Source organism: Hibiscus syriacus, unplaced genomic scaffold (genome assembly GCF_006381635.1).
Source record: "Hibiscus syriacus cultivar Baekdansim isolate YM2019G1 unplaced genomic scaffold, ASM638163v2 tig00110560_pilon, whole genome shotgun sequence".
In the NCBI taxonomy this organism is placed as follows: Eukaryota; Viridiplantae; Streptophyta; class Magnoliopsida; order Malvales; family Malvaceae; genus Hibiscus; species Hibiscus syriacus.
The window spans coordinates 117,259-143,754 of record NW_024062781.1 but is presented as its reverse complement, the minus strand read 5'-3'; the positions used below and the strand labels follow the sequence as shown (position 1 = coordinate 143,754).

The following is a 26,496-nucleotide window of genomic DNA, read 5'->3' as shown; positions in this document are numbered from 1 at the left end:
TATACAAAACAACTGTCCACAACCAAGCTCAAGGGAGCTTCCTTGGCGCTTCCCACGCCCTTTTCTTTTACTACATAAATGACATGCTCTACCATTGCCCTCACCACCATCACACCGCATTTTCAAGTTATTAACTTCTCATTTTCCTACATATTCCCTCGTTTGTATCTGCTACCCGTGCAAAAACCAGTAAACGAAATGAGTTCTTCAGGTCTCGAGTTTACCTTGCTTATGCCTCTTATTCTCGGCTGTCTTATGGCAGCAAACGCCGGCAACCTCCACAACGATTTCGACATCACATGGGGAGATGGCCGTGGTAACATCATCAATAATGGAGAGGTTCTCACTCTTTCTCTCGATAAAGCTTCTGGTTCTGGTTTCCAGTCCAAGAATGAGTATCTTTTTGGCAAGATTGATATGCAACTCAAGCTTGTTTCCGGCAACTCTGCTGGCACAGTCACTGCATATTATGTAAGTTATTATCCATTCATTTCTTCTTTCTCCACTCTTTTTACATAATAGATAACAGTTGTTTATAATATGATGGAATTACTTGCTTATATTTCACTATTTGTATGTGCAGCTATCTTCGAAAGGATCGACATGGGATGAAATTGATTTCGAGTTCCTTGGGAATCTGAGTGGCGACCCTTACATTCTTCACACCAATGTATTCAGTCAAGGAAAGGGCAACAGAGAACAACAGTTCTACCTCTGGTTTGACCCAACTGCAGATTTCCATACTTATTCCGTCCTCTGGAATCCCCAACGCATCATCTTCTCTGTGGATGGTACACCCATCAGAGAGTTCAAAAACATGGAATCGCTTGGTGTCCCGTTCCCAAAGAACCAGCCCATGAGAATTCACTCCAGCCTGTGGAATGCTGATGACTGGGCCACGAGGGGTGGTCTGGTCAAGACCGATTGGACCCAAGCTCCTTTCACCGCCTCTTACAGGAACTTCAATGCCGAGGCTTGTGTGTGGTCCAATGGAGCTTCTTCCTGCCAATCAAATTCACCATCAACCAACAACGCATGGTTATCTCAAGAGATGGATTCAACGAATCAACAAAGGCTGCAATGGGTGCAGAAGAACTACATGATCTATAACTACTGCACTGATACCAAGAGGTTCCCTCAAGGTCTACCCCCAGAGTGCAACATGTCTTGAAAGACTTATGAGCCTGCCACTTAGGGATAGTTATATTAGATTATCAATATTCATTATTCTTTGAATTTTTTATTATCTTTATTTTGATATTTGAGAATTTTCATTACTTTGTATCTGACAGATTAATAAAAACATATTTCAAAAGGTAAATAGGATTCTTAAAAGTTAAATCTATATTTTAGTTCTTATATGATTTTGATTGAAATGATATATAACACAAAAGTAGACACTGCCCATTTGATTGCTGCGACTGAGTCAGGAACTAGGAAGAAGAAGAAAAAGTTGGACTCACCCTTTCTTTAGTTTAAACCGATGCATCCACTCTGTTAGTTGAAATGATATTTGAGCATACGCCATCATTGAAATAAATATAAAAATTCAGGTCAACGGTTATATTTAGTTTTAATGGCGGTGATCACAATAAAATGGGTAAAGTATAGTAATGGTCACTGAACATTTCAGAAGCTTGCATTTAGGTCCCCCAACATTTAAAACTTGCAATACAGTCCCCCAACATTTATTCCGTTTGCAATATGGTCCCCCAACTTAAACCACAGTTAGAAAATTAGGATAAATTATATAAATGGTCATTGAACTTTTCAGTCACTTGAATTTAGGTCCCCCAACTTTTAAAACTTGCAAAACAATCATCAATTTCATTCTAAACCCCAATTTCCAAAGTAATTCAATTTTATTCTAAACCCTAAATTCCAAAATACTTAAATTAAATTCAATTATGTCAAAGTTATTATTATTTAATTTCATCTTATTTCATGTGATACGTATTTTTTATATAAATATAATAGTATAATTCTTATCTGTTGAATAATTTTTTTAATTAAAAAAAGTAGTTAGGATATAAAAGAGGTTGAAAATAATTCGAATTTTAAATTTATAAAATGTTATTTTGACGTATAAATAAAAGTGTAAATTACTCGGTTGACAACTTAACTATCTAGCCCTTTTTACTTTTGTCATCGATCTTTTAAATTTATCAATCATACCACATAATTATTTAACTGTTTCAACTAAGCCACTAGTCGTTACCAATTGATAAAAATGATGATGTGGCAGTTAAAAGGAATTGACATTATTATACATTCAGCCTTTATTATTTATATAATCAATTTGGTCCTAAATTAAATAAAATTTAATAAATTAATCATTTAATTAGGATCTGACATGTGTTAGCACATGATCATGACATGTGTCATTGGTGACACGTGTTACCACCTAATTATTTATATATGCTATCAATTTGGTCCTAAATTAAATAAAATTTAATAAATTAATCATTTAATCAGGATCTGACATGTGTTAACACATGATCATGATATGTGTTATTGGTGACACATGTCACCTCCTAATTAGAAGAAAATTAAGTTACAAAGAAGTAAAATTTGGGTCTTGGGCAAACTCAAACCTGAGTCACGCAAATGAAAGATATAGGGTGGAGCCACTAAGCTAACACCATCGTTTGTGTTAAGAGATATACAATAATACATATACTAATAGTATGACCAATGCCAGAAAAAAAAGAATATAATGTAAAATGGAAATAATGAGATTTGAACTTCGGCAAAAAATTTGAAAGCAATAAATGATGGGAAAATATTATATTTTTTACAATAAAAAAATATTATATTTGATAAATTGTTTGATAGATTTAATATATTTTTTAAATATTAGTTGATACAATATTTTAAAAGAATAAATTTAAGATTTATATATTTTAAACTAAATTTAATAATTATATTTTTCATATTATAATTCATATATATATAATCTTAAGTTGAGTATTTCTAATATAATTAATAATTTTAATTTCTTATTAAAAATAAAATATTCAAAAAATATAAATGATTCATACATTAATATATGAATATATTTTTATTTATACATCTAAATATAAATATACATTTATATAAATATATTTTTATTCGTTGTGTCTGTGCCTTGAACTCTTTCTTCAAGCCTATATTACCTTAAATTGAAGTATTTTAGAATTTAATTGAAGTATTTTAGAATTTAGGATTTAGAATAAAATTGAATTACTTTGGAAATTGGGGTTTAGAATGAAATTGATGTCTGTTTTGCAAGTTTTAAAAGTTGGGGGACCGAAATTCAAGTGACTAAAAAGTTCAATGACCGTTTATATAATTTATCCTAATTTTCTAACTGTGGTTTAAGTTGGGGGACCATACTGCAAACGGAATAAATGTTGGGGGACTATATTGCAAGTTTTAAATGTTGGGGGACCTAAATGCAAGTTTCAAAAATGTTCAGTGACCATTACTATACTTTACCCTAATATTAAAACATAAAGTTAAGTTGATTTTCGGAAAAAAATATGTCGACTAAACAAAACTGAAATAATAATTAGGTGACTAAATATACAATTTACCCTAAGTTTTATCCCAATTTAAAGTTTTTTATGTATTACTACAATAATTGATGAAACACTAATATTATCTCAAGTGAATATATATTATCTTACTCTTATGGATGCTTTGACTTTTAGTATTAAAATTCAAACTTTTTTCATAATTATATTTAATTTTTTTTATTAATTTAAGGTCGGACACCATCTTACCTGATCTGCGTTGTACCAGAAACGTGTCGGGTTCGGGAGACGGTTACAGTCAAGGAAGGATTAGCACCTTTAAAACGCCCTTTCGGTACCAATTAATTTATCGATTGTCTTTAATTGCGAAAATTAAAAACTTAAATTGAAATTTAAAAATCCGATTCAAATTACTTACCTTTGATTGGTTGGAAAATAAAAGTCGAAAATGTTAGATAAAAAATAACAAACAACTATTAAATAAATCAACATTGTCTTCATTTTTTTGAAACCAAATTATGCAATCAAACAATCAATTATTGACGTAATTATGCTAATAGGTTAATTAAGGTTTCATCTAACTAAAGTGTCAAATTATGGAATTAGATGACTTAATAAAGCTAATCCTAAAATTGAGGCTCTAAATATTCATGCTAAATAACTTTTGATATTTTAATCGAATAATAAAAAACCTCAAGCATAAGCATAAACTATTTTAAAAAATTCCCTAATTATTCAAAGTGATTACCTAATAAAGGAAGGCTGATAGTTTTGAATCACAGTCAAGTAACCTCCAAAATTAAGGCTAAACTAAATACCATGGAATCACGAGCTAATCTAGAAATTAAGATATACCAAGTTTAAAGGGGGCAAGTACATGGAAACTCAAAATAAAAGTAAAGTAAAGCCTATATTCATGGCTAAAATTACAAACTAATAAAAAGAATAAGGAAATAAAATTAATAAGGAACAAAGACATGCATGAATCAAGTATATTCCATATCAACACAAATGGCTTAGATCACGCACTACTAAACGAAAATGAATTAAAAAAAACATAGAATCAAGACGTAAATTTAAATAAATTAGAAGGTTCAAAATAAAACCAAAACTTTAAACATGGCCAAAGTGAAAACACTACAAAAGATTGAACCTTCCTCAAACCAATATCCCACATTTTCTAAACATGGATTTCTCAACCTTTACATACACAAAACACCTGTGCCTTACCCATGAATGAGTTTGGTACCGAAAAATTGGTACCAAAACTTTAAATTTGGTATCGCCCCTTGATAGCTTTGTCGGATGTTCTAAAAAGGCATCAACTTCAGGTCCTTTGAAGGTACGCCAGCCTCTCTCTCGCTTCCAATCTCCTGAGATCCAGATAAGATTCAAGTGCTTTAGCTGGAACTGTAATTCCTCTTTGATCGAACTACTTCCATTTCTTCTTTCTTTTTCTGTGAGCAGCTCGGATGATTAAGCTTACGAACGGCGTTTTCGTTATTTTCCCTTTGATTTCTCTGTGTTTTTTTCCCGAATACTACGTATAATTCTCGTCTCTTTTCTTTATTGTGTATTTCCATGAATATTTATAGCGCTAGATTTCAATCCAGTTTTAGACTCTCATTAGGACTGAAATTACTGACTTGGTTGTTCTTCAGTTTGAGTGGGTACCGAGAATTTTGGTTTGTTGGAAACGGCCAGAACGGGCGAGGAGTCTTCGAAGGAAGGAGTTGCGGCTGAAACGACACCTAACTATTTCGGGTCAGACTTCAATGGACTCGGGTCTCGGGTCAGGCTCCGGATCCGGGTCTGTGGGGCTCCACTTGTACTTGGGCTGCTGGATTTGAATGTGTAACACTTGTATTTGGTTTTTGGCCTTATTCTATAAATGAATGAAAAAATAAATTAATATGTATACATAATAATAAAATATATGCTATATAATTATAGTATATAACATAGTATGTATATATTATATAACATAATACATATAAATTATATACCATAATTAATAACACATTGACTATATGTTATAAATTAATATAAATTAATTTATAAAAGTAGGACGAAAATGTGTGTCAACACTGTATTTATCAAATGTAATTAATCTTTTATGTAATTATTATATATTTTTGTATATATATATATATATATATATATATTGGTTAAAAGAATAAATACATTTATATTTATACCGAATAAATATAATTATTTGTATATAATATGTAAACATAAATAATTTGAATAATTTATAGAAAAATAAATAAATATTTATGTGTGTGGATACATAAAATAAAAAATTATATATTAAAGGTCTCATTTATTAAAAAATTATGTGTAAAATAATGGCGAGCCTTCTTTTAGTAACTCTACAGTCTCTACTATGTTGTATTTTGACGTTTAGTGATAAATGATACTAATTCATTAACTTTTTATCTTAACTAACTTTTCATACTAATTACTGATTTAATTGTTAATTTTGTTAAGGATTATATATATAAATTAAATATATTTAAATTGAGATTTAAATATTTATGTATATGGATACATCGATTTTTAGGGTAAAGTACACAAAGGGTCCCTCGATTTTAGGGTATTGCTTTATTAAGTCCCTCGATTATCAGAAGTTACAAAATAATAATCCAACTATAGAGTGTTGCTTTTTTGAGTCCCTCAACTACTAAAAGTTATAAAATGGTCACCCAATAATTCTTTATGTTACAAACTCATACTTTTCTATTAAAAAATTGATGGTATTCTGAATTGAGCGTTAACCTGTTGATCGTGATATAATAAGATCTAATCTTAGAATCCCAAATGACTATCATATCACTGTCATTATGTTAACGACCAGCTTAGACAACCATCATTTTTTTAATGGAAAAGGTCGAGTTTGGAATATAACTAATAGTCAGGTGACCATTTTGTAACTTTTAATAGTCGCGAGACTTAATAAACCAACATTCTATAGTCAGAGGACCATTCTGTAACTTTTAATAGTTGAGGGACTTAATAAAGTAATATCCTATAATTGGGGGACCATTTGTGTACTTTTCCCTTTCTTTTAATTGGATTCAATTGTTTTAAATTCTTATCACAAGATTTTGCATCCAAATTAACAAATGGACACAAATGCTCGTGACAATAACTAGGAAGGTCGGGAACTTGGGAAAAGCATGAATCTTAGAATAGGATTCTCAGTCAATTTATAGCGAGTTTTCTTCTCCTCCAACATCACTGTCTCTTTGAGAGAGATAATTGGAGAAGTGATTGGAACTAGAAAGAGAGATGGGATCTGGGATTCAGAAAATGGAAGCCTTGCTAAGACTTACTGCTATATCCATGTTGGTTTTGACTGCCTGCTTAGTTGGCTTCGACTCTCAAACAAAGGTCGTCTTCTACATTGAAAAGAAAGCTTCCTTCAAGGATTTACGTGCTCTCGTGTAAGATGTTTATCATTTATCACTTGTAAAACAACAAATACATATGTATTTTTTGATTGATTCTGATAAAAAAGATTTGACAGTGGATTGGTGTATGTCACTTCGTTGGCTGCTGCTTATAACCTCCTTCAACTAAGTTGTTCTTCGTTCTCAGCTCGTTGCAAAGGAAGCTCACTGCAATCTTGCACGTATCTAGCTTGGCTTCGTTTTGTTTTGGACCAGGTAGATTTTTTTACCCATCTTCTAATATTTCGTCCAAGATTATTTAAGGGTAAATTACACGTTTAGGAATTAAACTATAAATTTTAGTCTATTTTAATACCTAAACTTTCAAATTTTTCAAAACCATACTTAATTTTTAGTTTTTGTTTCATTTCGGTATATAACTGTTAAAACTCAACGACACTGCATTTTTTATGAGTAAATTATATCATTCATCACTCAACTATCTTATCACTCCTGTTTTGGTACTAAAGTTTAAAAAATTCAATTTAAATACTCAACTGTTAAATTGTTCATGTTTCAAGAACTCTAATTTATTTTATTAATAAATTTTGTGACATGATATTTTTATTATTATTTTGTTAATATATAATTAAAAATAAACTTGAAAGTTATTTTGATTAAATTAGGAGTAACTTGAAAGTTAAGTAATTATAATTTTTAAAAATAAACTATAGTGACGAAAATAGGAGTGAGAAGATAGTTGAGTGATGAATGATGTAATTTTCCCCATAAAAAAGGTGCCACGCAAATCATCCGTTAAAATTTTAACGGCCAGATACTAAAATGAAGTAAAAACTAAACGTTATATATGATTTTGAAAAAATTGAAAGTTTATATACTAAAATAGATCAAAATCGATAGTTTGGTTACTAAACGCATAATTTACCCATTATTTAAACTAAGTCGATATTATGACGTTTTGAAATGCTTTGTCAGGCAGCAGTGTACGTGGTGTTTGCAGGGAACTTAGCGGCAACGGAGCATGCGCTTCTGGTGGTAACAGGAGAAGAGAACTTCCAGTGGGTAAAGTGGTGTGGTAAATACAGTCGATTCTGCGTCCAAATCGGAGGGTCGCTGCTCTGCGGCTTCGGAGCAAGTGTCGCTATGATTTTCATCGCTTCCATCTCCGCTTTCAACTTGTTTAGGCTTTATTCCCCTACCAAGTTCATGCACTTGAAGCCCAAATCATAAGCACTCCTAGTCAAGCCCACTTTGAGTTGTATATTATTATGTTATTCATTGACATGAGAAAAAAAGGTAAAAAGGCGTTATAGAGGTATTTGTACTTTTGAAAAAAATAATGTGATCTTTGTATTATTATTTTTTTAATGTGATCTTTCAATTCAGAAAATAAATTTAATGTGATTTTTGACCAACCTTTTTTCTTCATTGATTGTTACGGTGATGGCGTGACAGTTCACGATGTTGACTGACGATCTACGGTACTGATGTGACGGTTCACAATATTGATGTGCGGTCCACTATGATGATGTGGTGGTCCATCTACCATGTTTGAGTTACTAATTCAATCTATCTGTCATGTTTGAGTTATTAATTTAGTCCATCTGTAATATCATCTACCACGTTATCAAACATCATGGACTGCCACATCAGTCCACTGTGAACTGTCACGTCAGCACCATAACGATTAATGACGAGAAACTTTGGTCAAAGGGTCATATTACGTTTATTTTCTGAATTAAAGGACCACTTTAAAAGAAAAAATAATACAAGAGTCAGATTAAATTATTTTCAAAATACAGAGACCTCCTACGTTTTTTTCCCGAACAATGATAATGAAATGTTTCTTAACGTTGCTTGTAATTCTTTTTTTACTAAGAGTGTACCTGATTATACTAAGAGTGCAAAACATGGACCAAGGATGGCTATTCTGCTCCTGCAATTTCTCTTGCCGTTTTTATTCAAAAATCACTCTAACACCGAAATATTACTTGTTAGACATAATTTCTCCAAATCTTACTGATCTAGCATTCATTTTGACAAAGTACGGATCATGAAGCGCGCTTTCGCGGGGTTCTATCCGAGCTATCGCCACATTAGAAGGCACAAATCATGAAGTGCACCTTCGCAGGGTTCTGTTCGAGTTGATCTGCGCCTTTCATTTAAATCCAATGGTCCGCCATAAATACCGCTCAACCGTCCGTCCGCCTCCCCTATAAATACCGTTCTCCCTTTCAACACTTGCACCACAAAACGAAAATATTATATTTCTTCCTTTTATCTATCCTTCTATCATTGCACCAACATTAGGCATATCCGAAAATTCTGGCCCGTACATTACACCATAGTCAGCTTCATACATTTGTTCTGGAGGTTCCGTATGTACCGTATTTGTGGGAACTTCATCTACATCATCATCATCATCGGAGTCCATGTTGAATTGCAGTGATTATGGCTCAACGAATAGTTCAGTCTCAGCACCATTCGCACCTGACTCACGAAGAGGTTTTTTTGGTGGAGATGAGGGTTCCTATGTGATGCCAATATTTAGGTCGAACAAGCTTTTAGTTGAATATATTTCCCTTGAACTTGAAGGCATCGTGTCATACGGGGTTTTGAACTAGGTGTTGTGTCGCAGACATCTTCACATTGAGGTCGAAGAAGCTCGCAGTTGAATGCCTCCCCCTGTAACTTGAAGGCATTATGTCAAATGAGTACTGAACAGATTGTTGTGTCGATGACATCTTCATATTTAGGTCAAAGAAATTGGCAGATGAATGTCTTCCCCTTGAACTGGAAGTGATGTCACCATACGAATTGTTCATAGAGCCACCTCGGTGGAGATCGTAACAAGTTGTTGATGATTGTATCCCCATTGAACTTGATGGGATTATATCAGGATGTGAATTTCCCATTAATGAGTTAAAATCATTAAACATTACTTGAGTTGGGCTATCAACTTGATCAACTTGTTGAGCCAGCCCATAGTAGGAGCATAATGTCATACCACGAACAGCAAAAACTTCAACAAATCTGGCATACATTTGTGTATTAGCGTATGAATTTTGATTTTGAGCATCAACCATCACAACAACATCGTCATCGTTGGAGAGTTCGAACGCTGTATAAATTAACGAAAATAGTGCAGTTGGAAATATATTCTGAAGTGAGGACAGTCTTCTAGTACTTCCAACATAAATTTTTCTTGAAATTTTAATGATCAACTCCTCAAGAGTGATGTTTCTCTTGAAGGGTATTCTGAAAGAATAATTTGATACGAAGACAACGTCAGTTTCATCTTCCCAAATTTCTCTATCATAGTAAACAATAGCTGAAATATGTCTCATTTTGAGAGTTTGAAAGATTGAGAGTCATATATTTGTAAAAATAATAAATGAAATACATCTAATTAAATAAATAAAATACGAATTAAAATATAAATTAATGCTAAAAATAAAAAAAATCACAATAATTTAAATAACACAATTTAATATTGTTACCGTATCGATAAAATGTCTCGAGATATGATCTCGCCTTCCATTTTACAACCGCAAAAAATAATAGAAAATAATTAGTACAATAAAATTTGGTCAAATAATTAAATATAAAATAAATATGATATAATAAAAAATAATTTTACATTTTAAAAAGTATAACAAAATATACTTAGCTTGATAGAAGAAATTGATAAAAGGAAGAATATGATAGTAATTTTAGTGTGGGTTTATATTTTCATTCGATGGTATTTATAAGGGAGGAGAATGAGTGAATAGCTGAGATTTAAGGCTCGGGTAATAATGGAAGGCGCGTCATGATATGTACCTTTCTATACGTGTCAGATTTTCCCGCGAAGGCGTGCTTAATGATCAGCGCCTTTCAACATGGTGTCAGCTCGGACAGAACCCCGCGAAGACCCACTTCATGATCCGTGCCTTTCAACATGACACCAACTCGAATAGAACTCCACGAAGGCGCGCTTCATGATCTTCGCTTTATCATAAAGGATGTTAATTCGATAATATTTAAAAAAAATTATATAACATATAATATTTCGTTGTTAAGGTGATTTTTAAGTAAAAACGTCCAATTTCTTCATATGACCGACATCCAATCCATTATTTCAGCTAATGTGACAAAAGTGACACAACTGCTGCTTTGGTTTATCCGTGAGAGAGAGGCATTTGCAAAGTTGGCACGTGTCATTCCCAGCACACAAACAACAAACCAAAGATCGAAACACCAATTGAATAATAATATAAAACATAGATATAAACCACAAGAAGTTTCCATGACATGTTCTACGACATTTGTTTTTCCAATTTGTCCACAAATCATATACATTAAAAAAAACTACAAACATTTTCATGACATGCTCCAATGGAGTAATAACAGTTTCCTCGACTCTGGGGTTTCCAAAAGTGACAAATTCAATTCCTTGACATTAAAAATCACCAGCACAACACACTTGGGCTAGTTGGGTACATCTCCTGATAGCATCTTTTCTACATGGAACTGTCCCATTTGGGGCTAGTTTGGTGCATCTGCAGCAAGCTTTTCTCGTAGAACTTTCCGCAAAATCTTGCCCGAGGGAGCTTTAGGGATCGCATCCGTGAAGAAAACATGGCCCAGCCTCTTGTAAAACACAACCTGTGCAAATAATAATCAAACCATGGGGTGCCATATACAACATTCAAATAACTCGAGGACTCGATTTAATGTTACAAACAACTTTTGGCATCACCTGCTTTGAGATGAACTGCTTAATCTCATCCTCAATGATCTTGGAACCGTTGGATCTTACAACGAATGCAACTGGAATCTCTCCCGCCGCTTCATCTTTCATACTGGAATACATATATATGATAGATGCTTATGTGATTTGCATGACTCAAATTATTGTTCGACGCAAGGATGGATCGAGGGGTATTGGGGTTCAGTCTCACCCCCTAAAATTTTTAAATTCCCTTATATTTTAGATTTTTTTTGTATTTTTTATTGATTATCTAATTTCGCTCCCTTTAAAATCTCTAATATAAATTTTTAAGTTCACACCCTGACACAAATTTATGTGTTCGTCCCTGATTCGACATTATTTTGTTAAAGGAGACTTACGGTACAACAGCAGCATCGGAGATGTCGGGATGAGAAATCAGCATTGCTTCGAGCTCGGCAGGTGCCACTTGAAAGCCTTTGTACTTTATTAATTCCTTCAATCGATCGACAATGAAAACTTCATCGTCGTCGTCAATGTAGCCAATGTCACCCGTGTGCAACCATCCATCTTTATCTATGGTTTTCTCCGTGGCTTCAGGATCATTAAGATAACCTAAACAATCGATTTTCACAAACGAAAGCAAATAAATTTTACAAAAGATTGTAAATAAGGAGAAGGAATGAAGCTAAATTCCATATATAACAATGCATGTTTGACATCTCACTCAATTCATGCCCCAATCAAAAGCCATTATTGTCTTAGGTAGAAGTCCTGATCAAGGGCTGGTAAAGATGAATTAAAATACCTTGCAATATATGTTCAAAGTCAATGTTTCCCAGTGAAAATCACAATTAGATACATGCGCATGTGCCTAGATACATGCACATGTGCCTAGATACGTGTGGGATGTTGTTCACCATATACAAAGCAATAATACAAAGGAAGAATTTATGGATAATAATTAGTGTAGTAATAATATTTTTAATTGGTTTAAAATCTTACCTATATAATTACTAGATCATGAAATATAAATTGATTTATTAAAACATTTTGCAAAACTGTTGTATATATATATATTCAAAGAAAATGAAATATTTTTAAGTTGTTATCAATGGCACTTCACATATAGCATTAAGCTGTCAGCTTTCATAAAAAATATTATAATTTTTTTTTAAATGAATCAGAGGTCGGCATTTTTGAACATTTCTTATTTACAAATTACAACTTCGGCTAAGGCTTTGACTTTGGGGCCTGCAAAAGATGCATCCCACCAGACAAATTGGTTATCTAAATAGTGTGTTAAAATATGAGTACAAGTTCATAGATTAAGGGAGTGTTTATGTGTACGAAAGGGTTATCTAAATAAAGTGGTATAGTTTGAGAATATACATTTAATGTCAAATAGTTAAAAGTTATATGTAAATACTTGTAGTTACTTTAGATTAATAAAAAATAAATAAAGTGGTAAAATTTAAAGGGCAAATTATGAATTTAGCACATAAATATCATATATGTCTGTTGTAGTACTTAAATTTTTAATTTTTTTTTCAAAATCATACCTAACGTTTAGTTTTTGTTTCGTTTTAGTATCTCGCCGTCAAAAACTTATCAGGTGATTTGCACGCCGCACCTTATGGATAAATTGCATTATTCATCACTTAACTATTTTTTTCTTCCTATTTTGGTCACTAAAGTTTAAATTTTTTAATTTAATTACTTAATTTTCAAATTACTCATAATTCAATCACTCTAACTTTAAAATTTATTTATTTATTATTTTAATTATATATATTAATAAAATAAAAATAAAAATATCATGTCACAAAAATTATTAATAAAATAAAATAGAGTGATTAAAACAAGAGCAATTTTAAAGTTGAGTGGTTAAATTGAAAATTTTTAAACTTTAGTACCAAAATAAGAGTAAAAAGATAGTTGAGTGATGAATGATTTAATTTACCCATAAAAAATAAAATAAAAAGTAAACGTTCAGTATGGTTTTAAAAAAATTGAGGGTTTAGGTATTAAAACGAATTAAAATTAATAGTTTAGGTACTAAATATGTTATTTAACCAATTTAAATGGTTTTATACCTTTCATGATCTGACTTCCCCGAATGCAAATTTCGCCGGACCGATTACGCGGAAGCGATGCCCCAGTTTCAGGATCCACAATCTTCATTTCAGCATTCCTTACCACAGTGCCACATGCACCAGATTTTGTGTCCCGCGGCTCTTTCGCAAAAGCCAAGTTCATGGCCAGCACCGGCCCTGCCTCCGTCATGCCGTAGCCCTGAACTCACCGCCACAAACCCATTAATATTGCAGTTAGTCCCCTAACCAACACCAAAATGCATATTAATGTTGGGTGGTGCTGGGTTCAGTCATGCTTTGGCCTTTATTATAAACAGAACTTGGTAGGTCAGTTTTGTTTTAACTTTATGTAAAAGTCCAGTAGAAGAATAAAACTCATTGCACCACCAGCATTTATTAGAGGAAAGCAATATCGGTGGTTTAATATTTTGGAAATAAAATTATTTTGGTCCAGAAAATTTGGAAGGGAATTATTTTCAAAAATAATGAGATTTTTATTTGTTTTTGTTTTTATCATATAAATAAAGCTGACATCTCGAAATTATTAGTCCTTCAAGGCCCCCACGACAATAAGAAACATGGCTATGCTACCACATCTGGAAGACTTTTAGAGGCCATTCCTAAGACCTTGTAATAAGATTTCATTACTGATAGGTTTCTCGTTGCATATGAAACCCAATCTCTAACCCTCCAAATACGACATTAATAGGATCGGTGAAATAATTGAATTTATAAAATTTTAGAAGAAACAAAATTATATTATTAATAGACGTTTATGTCAGTCATCTTTCTCGGTCTATCGTTATATAAACATGTTAACATCAAACATAATTATGTTACCTGTCCCAGTTTAGCGTTGGGAAGCCTGGCTCTAACAGCATCCTCTAGCTCCTTTCCCATCGGAGCAGCGCCGGACATGACCATCCGGATTGATGAAAGGTCGTATTTATCGACGTCCGGAGTCTTGGCAATGGCCAAGACGATGGGCGGGACGAAAGGGGCGATGGTTACCTTGTATTTCTCCACAAGCTCCATTAACGTTACGATCTCAAACTTTTGCATGATCAAAATCGCAGCCCCTACTCTCAGAGAGCAAAGCAACACGGAATTGAGTGAATATATGTGGAACAAAGGCAGCACGCAGAGAATCACATCTCTCTCATGGAAATAAAGGTTGGGATTCTCTCCGTCAACCTGTTGAGCCACGCTCGTTACGAGACTCTTATGAGTCAACATCACCCCTTTCGGTAACCCGGTTGTTCCCGACGAGTACGGAAGTGCCACGACATCGTCGGGATTGATCTTGACGGCTGGGGTTTCATCATCCTCGTCTATCCGATCAGTCAACTCCGAGAAATGCAAACAACCCTCCGGTGGATTATCTATCGTCATGATCTTGACGTCGTTTTCTTTAGCGAATCTCTTCACTTTCTCCGCGTAAGCCGCGTGAGTTATAAGCAGCTTAGTTTTGGACGCCGTCGCCTGCTTCGCAATCTCCGCCGGGGTGTAAAAGGGATTGGCGGTAGTGATGATTGCTCCCCTGAACGATGCACCGAGGAAAGAAAACACGAATTCCGGCGAGTTCTGAAGCAAAAGCATGATAACATCTCCCTGTTGGATGCCGAGTTTGTTGAGCCCGGCTGCCACTTTCCGAGAAGTGAGCTCGACTTCGGCATAAGAATATATCCGACCAGTAGGACCATTGATCAAGCAAGGACGATCTTTGAAGTGGGAAATGTTCTCAAAGCAGTAAGTATGTAAAGGGAGGTGATTTGGGATGTAAATGTCAGGGAGGGTGGACCGGGAGATGAAATCTTGCTGGTCTAGTTTGGCCTCCATTGTTGGGGAGAGTTAGAGAAAGAAGTGAACTTGGGTGAAAGTACAGGGGAAGGGGAAATAAAAGCGAGAAGAAGGTGTGTGTTTGGTCTTTTGCTTTTGGCCGGTCTGGTTGGTTTGAGTTTTGGTTGAGGTAATAAACAAGTAGGTAAAGGTAGAGGGAGCTGCTTTGATTAATAAGTTTACAATTTTCAAGTCACCAATTCTTTTTGGGCAACAAGTCTCCTATTGTCTCATTTCGACATACAGATCTAAATTATCCACAAAACTTAAAAAAATACGTAAAAAAAACATCAACCCTAGTATTATTTTTCTCTCGATGTAGTTTTCCAACTCAGAATATAAACTCAATAGATACTTTGACTAACGTTTTTCGATGTTGATCGTTACAGTATTGACATGTCAATTCACGGTGCTAACATGACTGTCTACAGAGTTGACGTGACAGTCTAACTATCATGTTTGAGTTACCATTTAGCCAATCTATCATGTCATCCGTTGTGTTACCATATACTGTTATGTTAGCACCGTGAACTGTCATATCAGCACCGTAACGGTCGACGATAGAAAAATATTGGTCAAAGGATCACGTTTGGTTTATTTTATGAGTTAAAGGGCCACAATAAAAGAAAAATAATACAAGAGTCACATTGATTATTTTTCAAAAGTACAGGGATCTATGATTTTTATTTTGCTGGAAAAGTATATATGACCTTGGCAAATATATTATTTGATAAATAGGGAAATAATGGGGTTTGGTGAGAGCTATGAACAAAAAAGTTTACAGACTGCAGCAATGAGGTCACATATTTGAGTCTGAAATTGTTATTTCTTTATGCAAATTAATCACAGCTACCAATCCAGACTCCATCACGAAAGAGATTCCGCCAATTCTTTATTTCTAAACTGTGTTTTCAACGTGACACCATTCCCCATAAACATTTCTTCACGAGTTGGATGACCCACTCACTCAAGTACTGCAAGTCTTCACTTCACATACCAGATTTCGTGGTTTCGTCTATCAAAATTGCTTGTAATCAAATTGAAAAGTCGTATTATCTTCTATTGATGATCACTTCAAGTCTTACAACTCTTTTTATTTAAGACTAAAGTATTTTTGGAATTAATTTTTGGAAGTTAGGGTTTCGGTTTTACCTTCAAATAAATCTTCACAATTAAAGTATTGGAGATAGATTTTTGAGACTTAATATATTTTATTTTCGTAAAAAAATGAGAATGAAAATTGCTACTCTTTACGCAAATCACAGCTATCTATGCAGACTCCATCACGAAAGAGATTCATCCATTTCTTTATTTCTAAACCGTGTTTTCAATGTGACGCCATTCCCCCCCCCCCCACACACAAACATTTCTTTAAGGTCGTCTTATTCTTCACCACTTGGATGACCCAATCACACAAGTATTGCACGTCTTCACATACTAAATCCCTTTTATTATGTATCAAAATTACTTGTAATCCACTGACGGGTTGATTCAAGTGGTAAACAGCTTGATAACTTTTAAGTAGGGTCTCAAAATCAAGTCCTTATGTATACAAAAAATCTCCGCTGGGAGAGTCACGCATTAAAGCCAAATGTGTGATTTGGGTCTGTCAAAATTCGTCGACAATAAGATTAAAAATTTCCAAATACAAAAGATAAAGAAAACCCAAAAATCCGGTACCATGTTCGTTGTGAAGCCGGTCTCTAAGTTGCACAAACCAACTTACTTCAGTATCTCAATGGTTAAAAGAATCGTTGTTCTTCTTATAAGTCATAGGTTTGAGCATCAACGACTGTAATAAAGTGATTAAGTGTTCATTATCAAATAATTGATCAAATAATTGATGATATTTAAAATATTTTGGAATTGATTATTGGAAGTTAGGATTTTGGTTTTACTTTCGAATAGAACTTCATAATCAAAACATTGGAGATTAATTTTTGGACTTTAAGATATTTTATTTTCGAACCAGAACATCACTTGATTTGCGTACAAATTTTTAGAATTTATATATATATATATATATATATATATTATTATAATTATATTTATATATTTTACAACTTTTTAATCTTTCAAAAACTTATTTTTTATTTTTAAAATATACTAAATCATATAATTTGCATATTATAAAACAATAAAGAACATCATGTGCAGCGTTCTAAAGGTCACGTGTCAATGTTTCTGGCCATAGAGATCTAAGAACCAAAGATTAAGTGCCGAACTGGGAAAAAAATATGATACAGTTGGAGGTCCAATATCATTATTAAGCATTACTTCCATATGCTATTACTAAAAGTGTTTATTGTGTGAGTCGATCGTGAGTTTGAGCAATATTCGATTTGTGTTTGTTAAAAATTTTATTATTTGATTCGACTCGTTGCTCGTTAAACTCGTTAAAATTTTGTTCGACTCGTGCTCGTGTCGCTCGTTAAACTCATTAAATTAGTTGTTCACCTCGTTGCTCGCTAAGCTCACCAAAAAATTTATTTTTTTAACTATAAGTAAAATATAATAATACTATATAGAACTTAATATAAACATATATTAATAAATTTAACTAAAAAATTATCAAGCATGTATGAAACAAATTCAAAGTCTAAATATTAAAATAAAAATTACTAAATATATTAAAATAATAATTAAGGTTTGATATCGATGTATAGCAAAATAATAATTATTAATAAATAATTTCATGTTTTTAATTATTTATTAGAAAACTAATAGATTATTAATTTGTCATATTTTTATTATTAATTAGTAAATTAGTAATGTGTTGAATAAAATAATTTTTTAAAATAATTATTAAAAAGTTTTAAAAAATTAATGAATTACTCACAAACTTATCAAATAAAATTAGGTTTTGCTCAACTCAACTCGTTAAAATTTTGAGTTGAGTTCGAACCGAATCAATCCTTAAACTTTTATTAAATTTTAATCAGGTCGAATTTAAACTGCTCACCACCTCTTACCTCCGGTTATTTGACAGGCATAACCCATAACCCTAACCTTCTTAAAAGCAGCGGCTGATCGTACGACGCGGAAGCCGAAATCACAGCTCAATCGCGGTACCCGAGAGCACTACAACAATGTTTTTCCAGAAATTTTCATCGGAAAAGAGGTAAATTTGCTGATTTTGGAGCTACCCATTTAGAGTAATGTTGAGAAGATCGAAAAAACTTGCATTTAATGCCAGAAAAAAACCTACAATCTGTTTCTAAAACCCCGTGTTCAGTTTTCTCATCTGGGCATGATTCCCAGAGCAATCAATCAGACCCTGAAAATGAATGGCAGAAATTACTCAAACTATTTTAGCTCGATGAACTCCGAAAATCATTCAATAAGATTACTCCGTATCAGCTCTCAAAATTACTTGAATTGCCACTTGATGTTCCCACATCTTTGAAGTTGTTTCAATTGGCGGGTTCTCAGAAAGGCTATTGTCATACTTTTGACGTGTATTATGTTCTTATTGAAAAACTTGGGGCGGCTAAGGAATTTAAACCTATAGATAGGTTGTTGATGCAAATGAAAGAAGAAGGGATCCTTTTTAGAGAATCCCTCTTCATTTTGATAATGAAATGTTATGGAAGAGCCTGTTTGCCAGGCCAAGCTTCTAGATTATTATTGGATATGAAGAGTGTTTACTTTTGTGAAACAACATATAGGTCTTACAGTACTGTCTTGAGTATTCTGGTAGCTGGGAATTGTTATAAAGTTACTCCTAATGTTTTTCATGACATGTTAAATAAGGGTGTATCTCCTGATGCTCTTACATATGGTTTTGTAATCAAAGCCCTTCGTATGGATAATAAAGTAGATTCTGCATGCTTATTGCTTAGGGATATGACGAGATATGGATGTGTGCCTAACTGAGTCATTTACAATACTTTGATACGTGCGTTGTCGAAAGGCAACAGAGTTATTGAAGCAGTGAAACTTTTGGAGGAAATGTTTCTGATGGGTTGTGCTCCTGATGTTCAGACTTTTAATGATGTTATATATGGCCTTTGCAAGCTCGATCATATCCATGAGGCAGCGAAAGTGGTTGATAAGATGCTTCTCTGAGGCTACACCCCTGATGCATTTACTTATGGGAGTGGATCTTCGGTACAATTGGAGATTATGGCGTTACTCGTGCTATTAATTTGTTCATGATCTCTAAGCGGTATAAGGTGTTTGATCTCATTATCGAAAGCAATTGCGAGGTAGTTGTGAAATGGATGCAGGTCCCCGCCCTCTCTCCGACTGTTTGGGCGTCCATCCTCCTTCGTGCTGCCTCGGTGGTCTACCGAGAGAAAAGTTCCGGTGAGTTATGTTCCTAGAAGGTGTAATACGGCTGCTGATTACCTAGCGAAGCGTGCGCTGGATTCAGATTTTTTTCAGGAGGAGGTTTCTGTTGGCTTTTGATGCTGGGACTTTGTCTTGGGTCCAAGGGAGTTGCTGTCTGTTTATCTTTGTTTTGCTGTTTGTAGATGGGTTTAGTGTCTTGAGTGGTCTTGTTTTTGTCTGGGAAGGGTTTTTGGGTCAGCTTCTGGGGTGGCTTATCTACGGCTGTCTGCCATGTTGGTGTTCTTTAGTTTCATTGCTTTGGGTGCACTCTTTTTCCTCCTTTTAGGATTAGAGAGGTTTTTTAATGAGGTCCTTGTGGGTGTCATGTACAATATTCAAATAATTTGAGTACTAGATTGAACATTACAAAAAACTTTTGACATTACCTGTTTTGAGATGAACTGTTTAATCTCATCCTCGGTAATCTTGGAATCATTGGATCTCACAACGAATGCAACTGGAATCTCTCCCGCTGCTTCATCTTTCATACTAAAATACATATGTGATAGAAACCGATGTGATCGTAACACCCAAATTACTGTTCAACGTGATTGTGCTAAAGGAGACTTACGGCACAACAGCAGCATCAGAAATGTTGGGATTGGAAATCAACATTGCTTCGAGTTCAGCAGGTGCCACTTGAAAGCCTTTGTACTTTATTAATTCCTTCAATTGATCGACAATGAAAACTTCATTATCATCATCAATGTAGTCGATGTCACCCTCGTGCAACCATCCATCTTTGTGTTTTCTTTGTCGCTTCGGGACGTTTCGGGATCATTAAGATAACTTGAACAAAATCAATGTTTTTCAATTTATTAAGTGTTCGATAAATAATAATATATGATTGCATAAAATAAAAGAATTAATACAATATGATGATACGACGAAAACAAATGATTTTTGTAAAAAGATTATAAATAAATTAAGAAAAAAAACAATAAACTAAAAAGAATGAAGTTAAATTCCATATATGCATGTTTGGCATCTCATTGAATTCATGCCCCAATCAAAAAGCCATTATTGCCTTAGGCGCAAGTCGTAATCAAGGGCTGGGAAAGATGAATTAAGAGACTTTGCAATATATGTTCAAAATCCTTGCATCTATGGATACTGCATGCTGAGGTTCCAACCAAAGATTCAAATAACAGTCGCGTCGCGTTTGTTGTGATTGCAAACATAGCAAATATTATTGTGGGGACTGCGGGTATTGCGGTCATATAATAACGGTCGCGAAATCCCTGGTTCCAACCCATAAATGGCTACCATTTTCTGTTGCTTTTCTTTCGGTGGAACTAAGATCTCTGCTTTCATTAATTGATATTTAACTTTGTTAAAAGAAGAAGAAATGCCGACTTATATGGTGAGACTTGTAATTTTAATACGAATTCATTGGTCTGTATCTCATAATTAAGTGTGAACTTTGATCCTGTGATTCATTAATTTTGATTAGTTGTAATTATAAGCATTAATTTTTATACCTTTTATTCAATTGTATATGTGAAAATTAAAATTATTGTGATTTAACATGTAATTAACTATTTTACATGCAATTTCTTATCTCATTGTGATATGATCGTGAATATTAAATTATATGCAATATTTATGAATATGTTGTACATATATAAATCTGTAAACATTAAATTATTATATACTGCATCTAAAAAAAGTATGAGTTTGCATTTATGCTATGTTTTTTTGAATCATTAACACTAAAAACATATCATGTAAAAGTAATTACTTAAATTTAAAATTTGTAGACAGAACATATTATAGATTAACTGAATTGAGATAATTTGATTAAATTGCTTTCTTCTTAAAAAATGTGCAAGTTGAAATTGCATGTTTTATGTTTATAAAAACAATGAGATTTTAAATTACGAGTTAAGAATAGAGGTGTTTAAACGCTTAATTCGGCTACCGACTGAACCGAATTTTCATTGACAATATTAACAGTTAATCGAACTGAATTTTTTTTAAATATTAACCGAACCGAATAAAGTTCGGTTATTTCGGTTGGTTAACATAATTAACCAAATTTTTTATAATTTTTAAATTAGATTAATTTGAATATAATATGTGTATTTTTTATTTGATTTAGAATTTAATTAGGTATTGATAATTTAATGAGTCTAGCATGATTAAAAAATAATTGGGTATTAATTCTTAATAGGGTTAACCTTAAAATATGTATTTAATATATATAATATTTAATAATTTCGGTTAATTTGGTTAATTAACATATTTCGAACCGAATTAACTATTAACCGAATATTTTAAAAAATATTAACCGTTCTCCGATCGAACTAATTCGGCCCGATTAATTCGGTTAAAACCGAAAAGTGAACCCCTGGTTAAGAATTATACTTAATTTAAAGTTGGGTCATTCCAACTTATTTATTATGTCAGGCTCAAATCAATTTTAATTTTAAATTAAATATATTCTAGTTATTGTCTGTTCAACTGAAACCTATTAAATCAAAATTTTGAATTTATGTCAAATTTAACCGGTGTGACCTCAATGTATTACGAGTTGAATATGGTTGGCTTACTTTGCAAGCGCAAGACGTTCATGCAAGTGTTTGACTAAGGGCATGGGTTCTTGCTTTAGGTGTAAAATCCAGTCAAAATTTTAGAAGGATAAACTACGCATTTAGTGCTTAAACTATCAATTTTTATCCAATTTAGTATCTAAACTTTTATTTTTTTTAAATATACATAATGTTTAGTTTTTATTTCATTTTAGTACATATCCGTTAAAAACTTAATTCGTTTAGTACCTAAACTATTAGTTTGATTTAATACCTAAACCTTCAGTTTTTCTCAAAATTTAAAAGGGATATTAAAATGAAACAAAACTGAATTTTAGGTATGATTTTAAAAATAAAATAAATTATTAGGGACTAAAAAAGAATCAAAACTGATAATTTAGATATTGAATGCGTGATTTACCCATTTTAGAATTGTGTCAAAGCCTTAACACATTAAAAAATTTATTTGTTCATAAGTATGAAAATGTATACATCAAAGAAAAATATTTTAAGCATGGAGTCGTTAGTCATAAATAATATAGTTTGATTCAACTCCCTCGGCTATTTAAAATTGGACAAAATTACTGTTTTGGGGTCCAGTTGATTTGCCCATGCCCAAAGACACAGCCATGATGAATAATAGAGTTTGATTCTCAGATTTGTTGGTTTTCAACTGGCACGTCCAATCCATTTATTGGATCGGTTTGTCAAACATAGACCCTTTTTATTAGTCAAATTTCTTACGCTCCGTGTTAATACTAAAAAAAGTTGACTCTTACTATTTGAGTACAATGGGCGAGTAATTTCAAAATACATAATACGTTCTCACTTTCGTTTATATTTAATTAAAATATGTTTATTTTTTATTTATTTATATAAAATATTATCATCACAGGTCAACTATAATTAACATTTAACGGAATAAATCACGTGATATTTTGAAGTAATCACACATTTGATCCATATTATTTATATATTCTTCAACTTTAGTCATATTTTTAATAAATTAAAATAAATTTAATCTTTCAATCGAATGATGTCACTGGTGTCGTGTGTCGTGTCACCATTCAGTTAGAGGGCTAACTTTATTTGAATTTAATATATTTATTTTCTACTAATGTGTTTTGCTTTGTTAAATTAAAATAAAATAAAGTTAGTTTTCCAACCGAATGGTGACACGTGGTACCAATGATAATGATATCATTCAATTTGATGATTAAATTTATTTTAATTTATTAAAAGTATGACTACATTGAGAAAATATTTATATATTATGGAAAAATGTGTGATTATACCAAAATATTTAATGGTAGTTAACTCGTAGTGACCACATCTTCGTTAAATAAGAACGAAGTGACCATATCTTATGTATTTTGAAATCAGTAACAAAAAATAGACAAAACACAAAGATAAATGATTATTTGTGTAGTTAACGCTATAAATTTTAAAAAGCGAGATTGTTGAAGAGTAAAATTATACTTATGAAAACTTATCGTATGATGTGATTATTGGAATAAAAAATCTCTTGAAATCTGCAAAAAAAAAAAACATTTGAAGAGTCTAACATGAACAATTGTTATCAATGTTTTAGATTTAAAGCACAACGTATGTAAGGGTGCATGAGGGTTTATTGTCAAAAGATATATAATGTCTTGGACATATACTATATTGGAATCACTCAGACCAGTAAAAAATTATCGTAAATCAAATTCTCGTATATTTTAGATATTTTCTTTGTATTTTCTATTGATTATATGTTTTTGTCTCCCTACAATTTTTCTCTTTTAAGTTTTTATAGGTTTACTTCTAACATAAAATCTCTTAACCATCCTTAACAGAGTGTGTGCACATTTATTATAATGATAAAATATAGTATTGTTTAATCGGGATTAAGTGTTTAGTGTTCTTTTGTTTTATTGATTAAGCTATGTTATTTCAAAATAGTATATGTTTTAAATACTTTCAATCATTTGATGGTGAACGCTTAATCGTTCTGTTATAGTTATTGGTGGTCGAACCCATAACCTATAGAAACAATAATGATCCCATTAATCAGTGAACTAAGCCATATTAAGAAACGGTCAAATGGTATAAAACTATATAGTAAGACTTAGAGAAAGTCATATGTTGCCTTTTTATATTTAAAAACATCTTCGACCTTTTTTAGTTTAAATAAAAAGTCTTATCTGCTCACCGTGAAAAAAGAATAAAATAAAACGAAGAAATTTGGATTGTAGTGACGTTTGGTCAAGTTGTAGAATTTGACTTAAATTATTTTAAAATGAATTTTGCATTAAATGAATTCATGATTAAATTAAGCCGTCGTGTTTTTAGTATTTTATTCATAAAAACACAAACGAAAAATTCTGCTGACTTGTGAAAATAAACGTATATATGTTTATTATATTTTGTTTTTTTATTATATTTACTACTACTTCCATTTTAATAAAATAAAAGAATTAAAATATTTTATTTTAAAGATTAATTGATTTTTAATTTTACTGATGGCGTTATTATTATAATATTTAACTATTTCGAGTCTAAATTTATTTAAGCGTGCGTGTGTATATATATTACATGGCAGAACAAGCATGCAGTGTATTAATTTAATTAGTTTTAAGTGATTTATAAATAATTGAGTTAATTGCATCATATTTTCTCAAACTATAACTCTTATTTTAAATTGCTTCTTATACTCTTGAACATTCTAATTTTATCTCTAAATCATGACCCTATTTCCAGATTGGTCCCCAAAGTTTTGAATATGTTTATTTTCACAAGTCAGCAGAATTTTTCGATGTTATGTGCTTGTCAGTCCGATTTCCATTTTATGAAATTATCTCATTTATTGTCAATAATGATACTTCTAAAATACATTGATTATGTAAAACTGATTAAAAAAATAGCCACGCAAATTAATTTAAAAAACTAGATAAATAAACTTATAATATATATATATATATAACACGTTCCCTGTATACGATCCGCATAACACATGGGAAACTCCGGCTGAGAGGAGTCCATCAATCACAAGAAGGTGATATCAAGAACACCCAATCGAATAATACAAAAATAAATAAATAAAAGAAATCCAAGCAGCCAAATGTATTAGTAAGGTTGTAAATGAGTAGAGTCGAGTTCGACTATTACTAAACTCAATTCGGTTTAAAAAATTTAAAATAGAGTTCGTCTCGATTTAAAAATTCACGAGTTTAAATTTTTTTAAGTTCGATTCGAACTCAAAATCATAAATTGAAGCTCGTGAAATCATAGAAAAGTTCGTAATAAAAAAATATTAAACTCAACTCAATTGAAGTCTCAAACTCGAACCTGAATCTTATATACATGAAAAATTTTATACTGTATTTTTAAAATCAACACATAAATATTAATATTATTAATAATTTTTTTAAAAAAATAAAATCTTAATATATTATATTTTCGATTTATTTGCGAGTTTTTCGAATCGAATATCAAGTAACTCGTTTCAGCTCATTAAGAGATCGAATCGAGTTCAATCGAATCAAATATTTATTAACTTTGACTAAATCAATATCAAATAACTTATGATCTATATATCTCATTTATAACCCTACCTGTAGTGCTGACCATTCCACAAACTTTACTCTTATTGTGTATTAAATTCTGGAATTTTCTATTCCAAAAAATAATGGAATGGGATCCGAGTGATTGGATTTTATGAATCCTTGGAAAAGGATATCAATGTCCAATGAAGGCTTAAAAGCCGAATAATGGTGGAGTATTCTTTTTTAAATTAATCTGTTGAGTAAAAAAAAATCAAGGGTAAATTATACCAATAATCACTAAACTTTATTTATTTCTTATTTCACTCATTATACTTTAAATCCATTCAATTTTCTCACTAAACTTAACATAATTAGCATTTTGGTCACTCAACCGTTAAATATTTAACGGCATTAAAACGATGTTGTTTTAGAAAAGTAATTTTTTCACTAAAACAACATAGTTTTTGCATCTATATAATAGTTCATTTATAATGTTGTTTAGTGAGAAAATGGATAAGTGACCAAAAATGCT

General features: G+C 32.1%; 3 protein-coding genes and 1 long non-coding RNA gene across 4 annotated transcripts; 3 read left to right on the top strand and 1 right to left on the bottom strand.

Moving 5' to 3' along the window:
• Positions 1-125: 125 nt before the first annotated feature.
• LOC120132288 (probable xyloglucan endotransglucosylase/hydrolase protein 23) lies at positions 126-1,209 on the top strand. The gene is made up of 2 exons (XM_039149076.1): positions 126-471; positions 584-1,209. Exons 1-2 carry the CDS (start codon positions 199-201, stop codon positions 1,169-1,171), a joined length of 861 nt encoding a protein of 286 aa, XP_039005007.1. The 5' UTR covers positions 126-198; the 3' UTR covers positions 1,172-1,209.
• A 3,560-nt stretch (positions 1,210-4,769) lies between these two features.
• Positions 4,770-5,405, top strand: LOC120132292. The gene is made up of 3 exons (XR_005516989.1): positions 4,770-4,857; positions 4,983-5,059; positions 5,177-5,405. It is a non-coding gene; the product is annotated as an uncharacterized LOC120132292 (long non-coding RNA).
• A 1,388-nt stretch (positions 5,406-6,793) lies between these two features.
• Positions 6,794-8,169, top strand: LOC120132290 (CASP-like protein XL3). The gene is made up of 3 exons (XM_039149079.1): positions 6,794-6,961; positions 7,045-7,183; positions 7,904-8,169. Exons 1-3 carry the CDS (start codon positions 6,807-6,809, stop codon positions 8,156-8,158), a joined length of 549 nt encoding a protein of 182 aa, XP_039005010.1. The 5' UTR covers positions 6,794-6,806; the 3' UTR covers positions 8,159-8,169.
• Positions 8,170-11,171: 3,002 nt separating this feature from the next.
• On the bottom strand, positions 11,172-15,776 carry LOC120132287 (4-coumarate--CoA ligase 2-like). Its single transcript, XM_039149075.1, has 5 exons — positions 14,576-15,776; positions 13,736-13,934; positions 12,041-12,254; positions 11,670-11,772; positions 11,172-11,575 (listed from the first exon to the last, which is right to left on the bottom strand). Exons 1-5 carry the CDS (start codon positions 15,572-15,574, stop codon positions 11,456-11,458), a joined length of 1,635 nt encoding a protein of 544 aa, XP_039005006.1. The 5' UTR covers positions 15,575-15,776; the 3' UTR covers positions 11,172-11,455.
• Between the last annotated feature and the right edge of the window lie 10,720 nt (positions 15,777-26,496).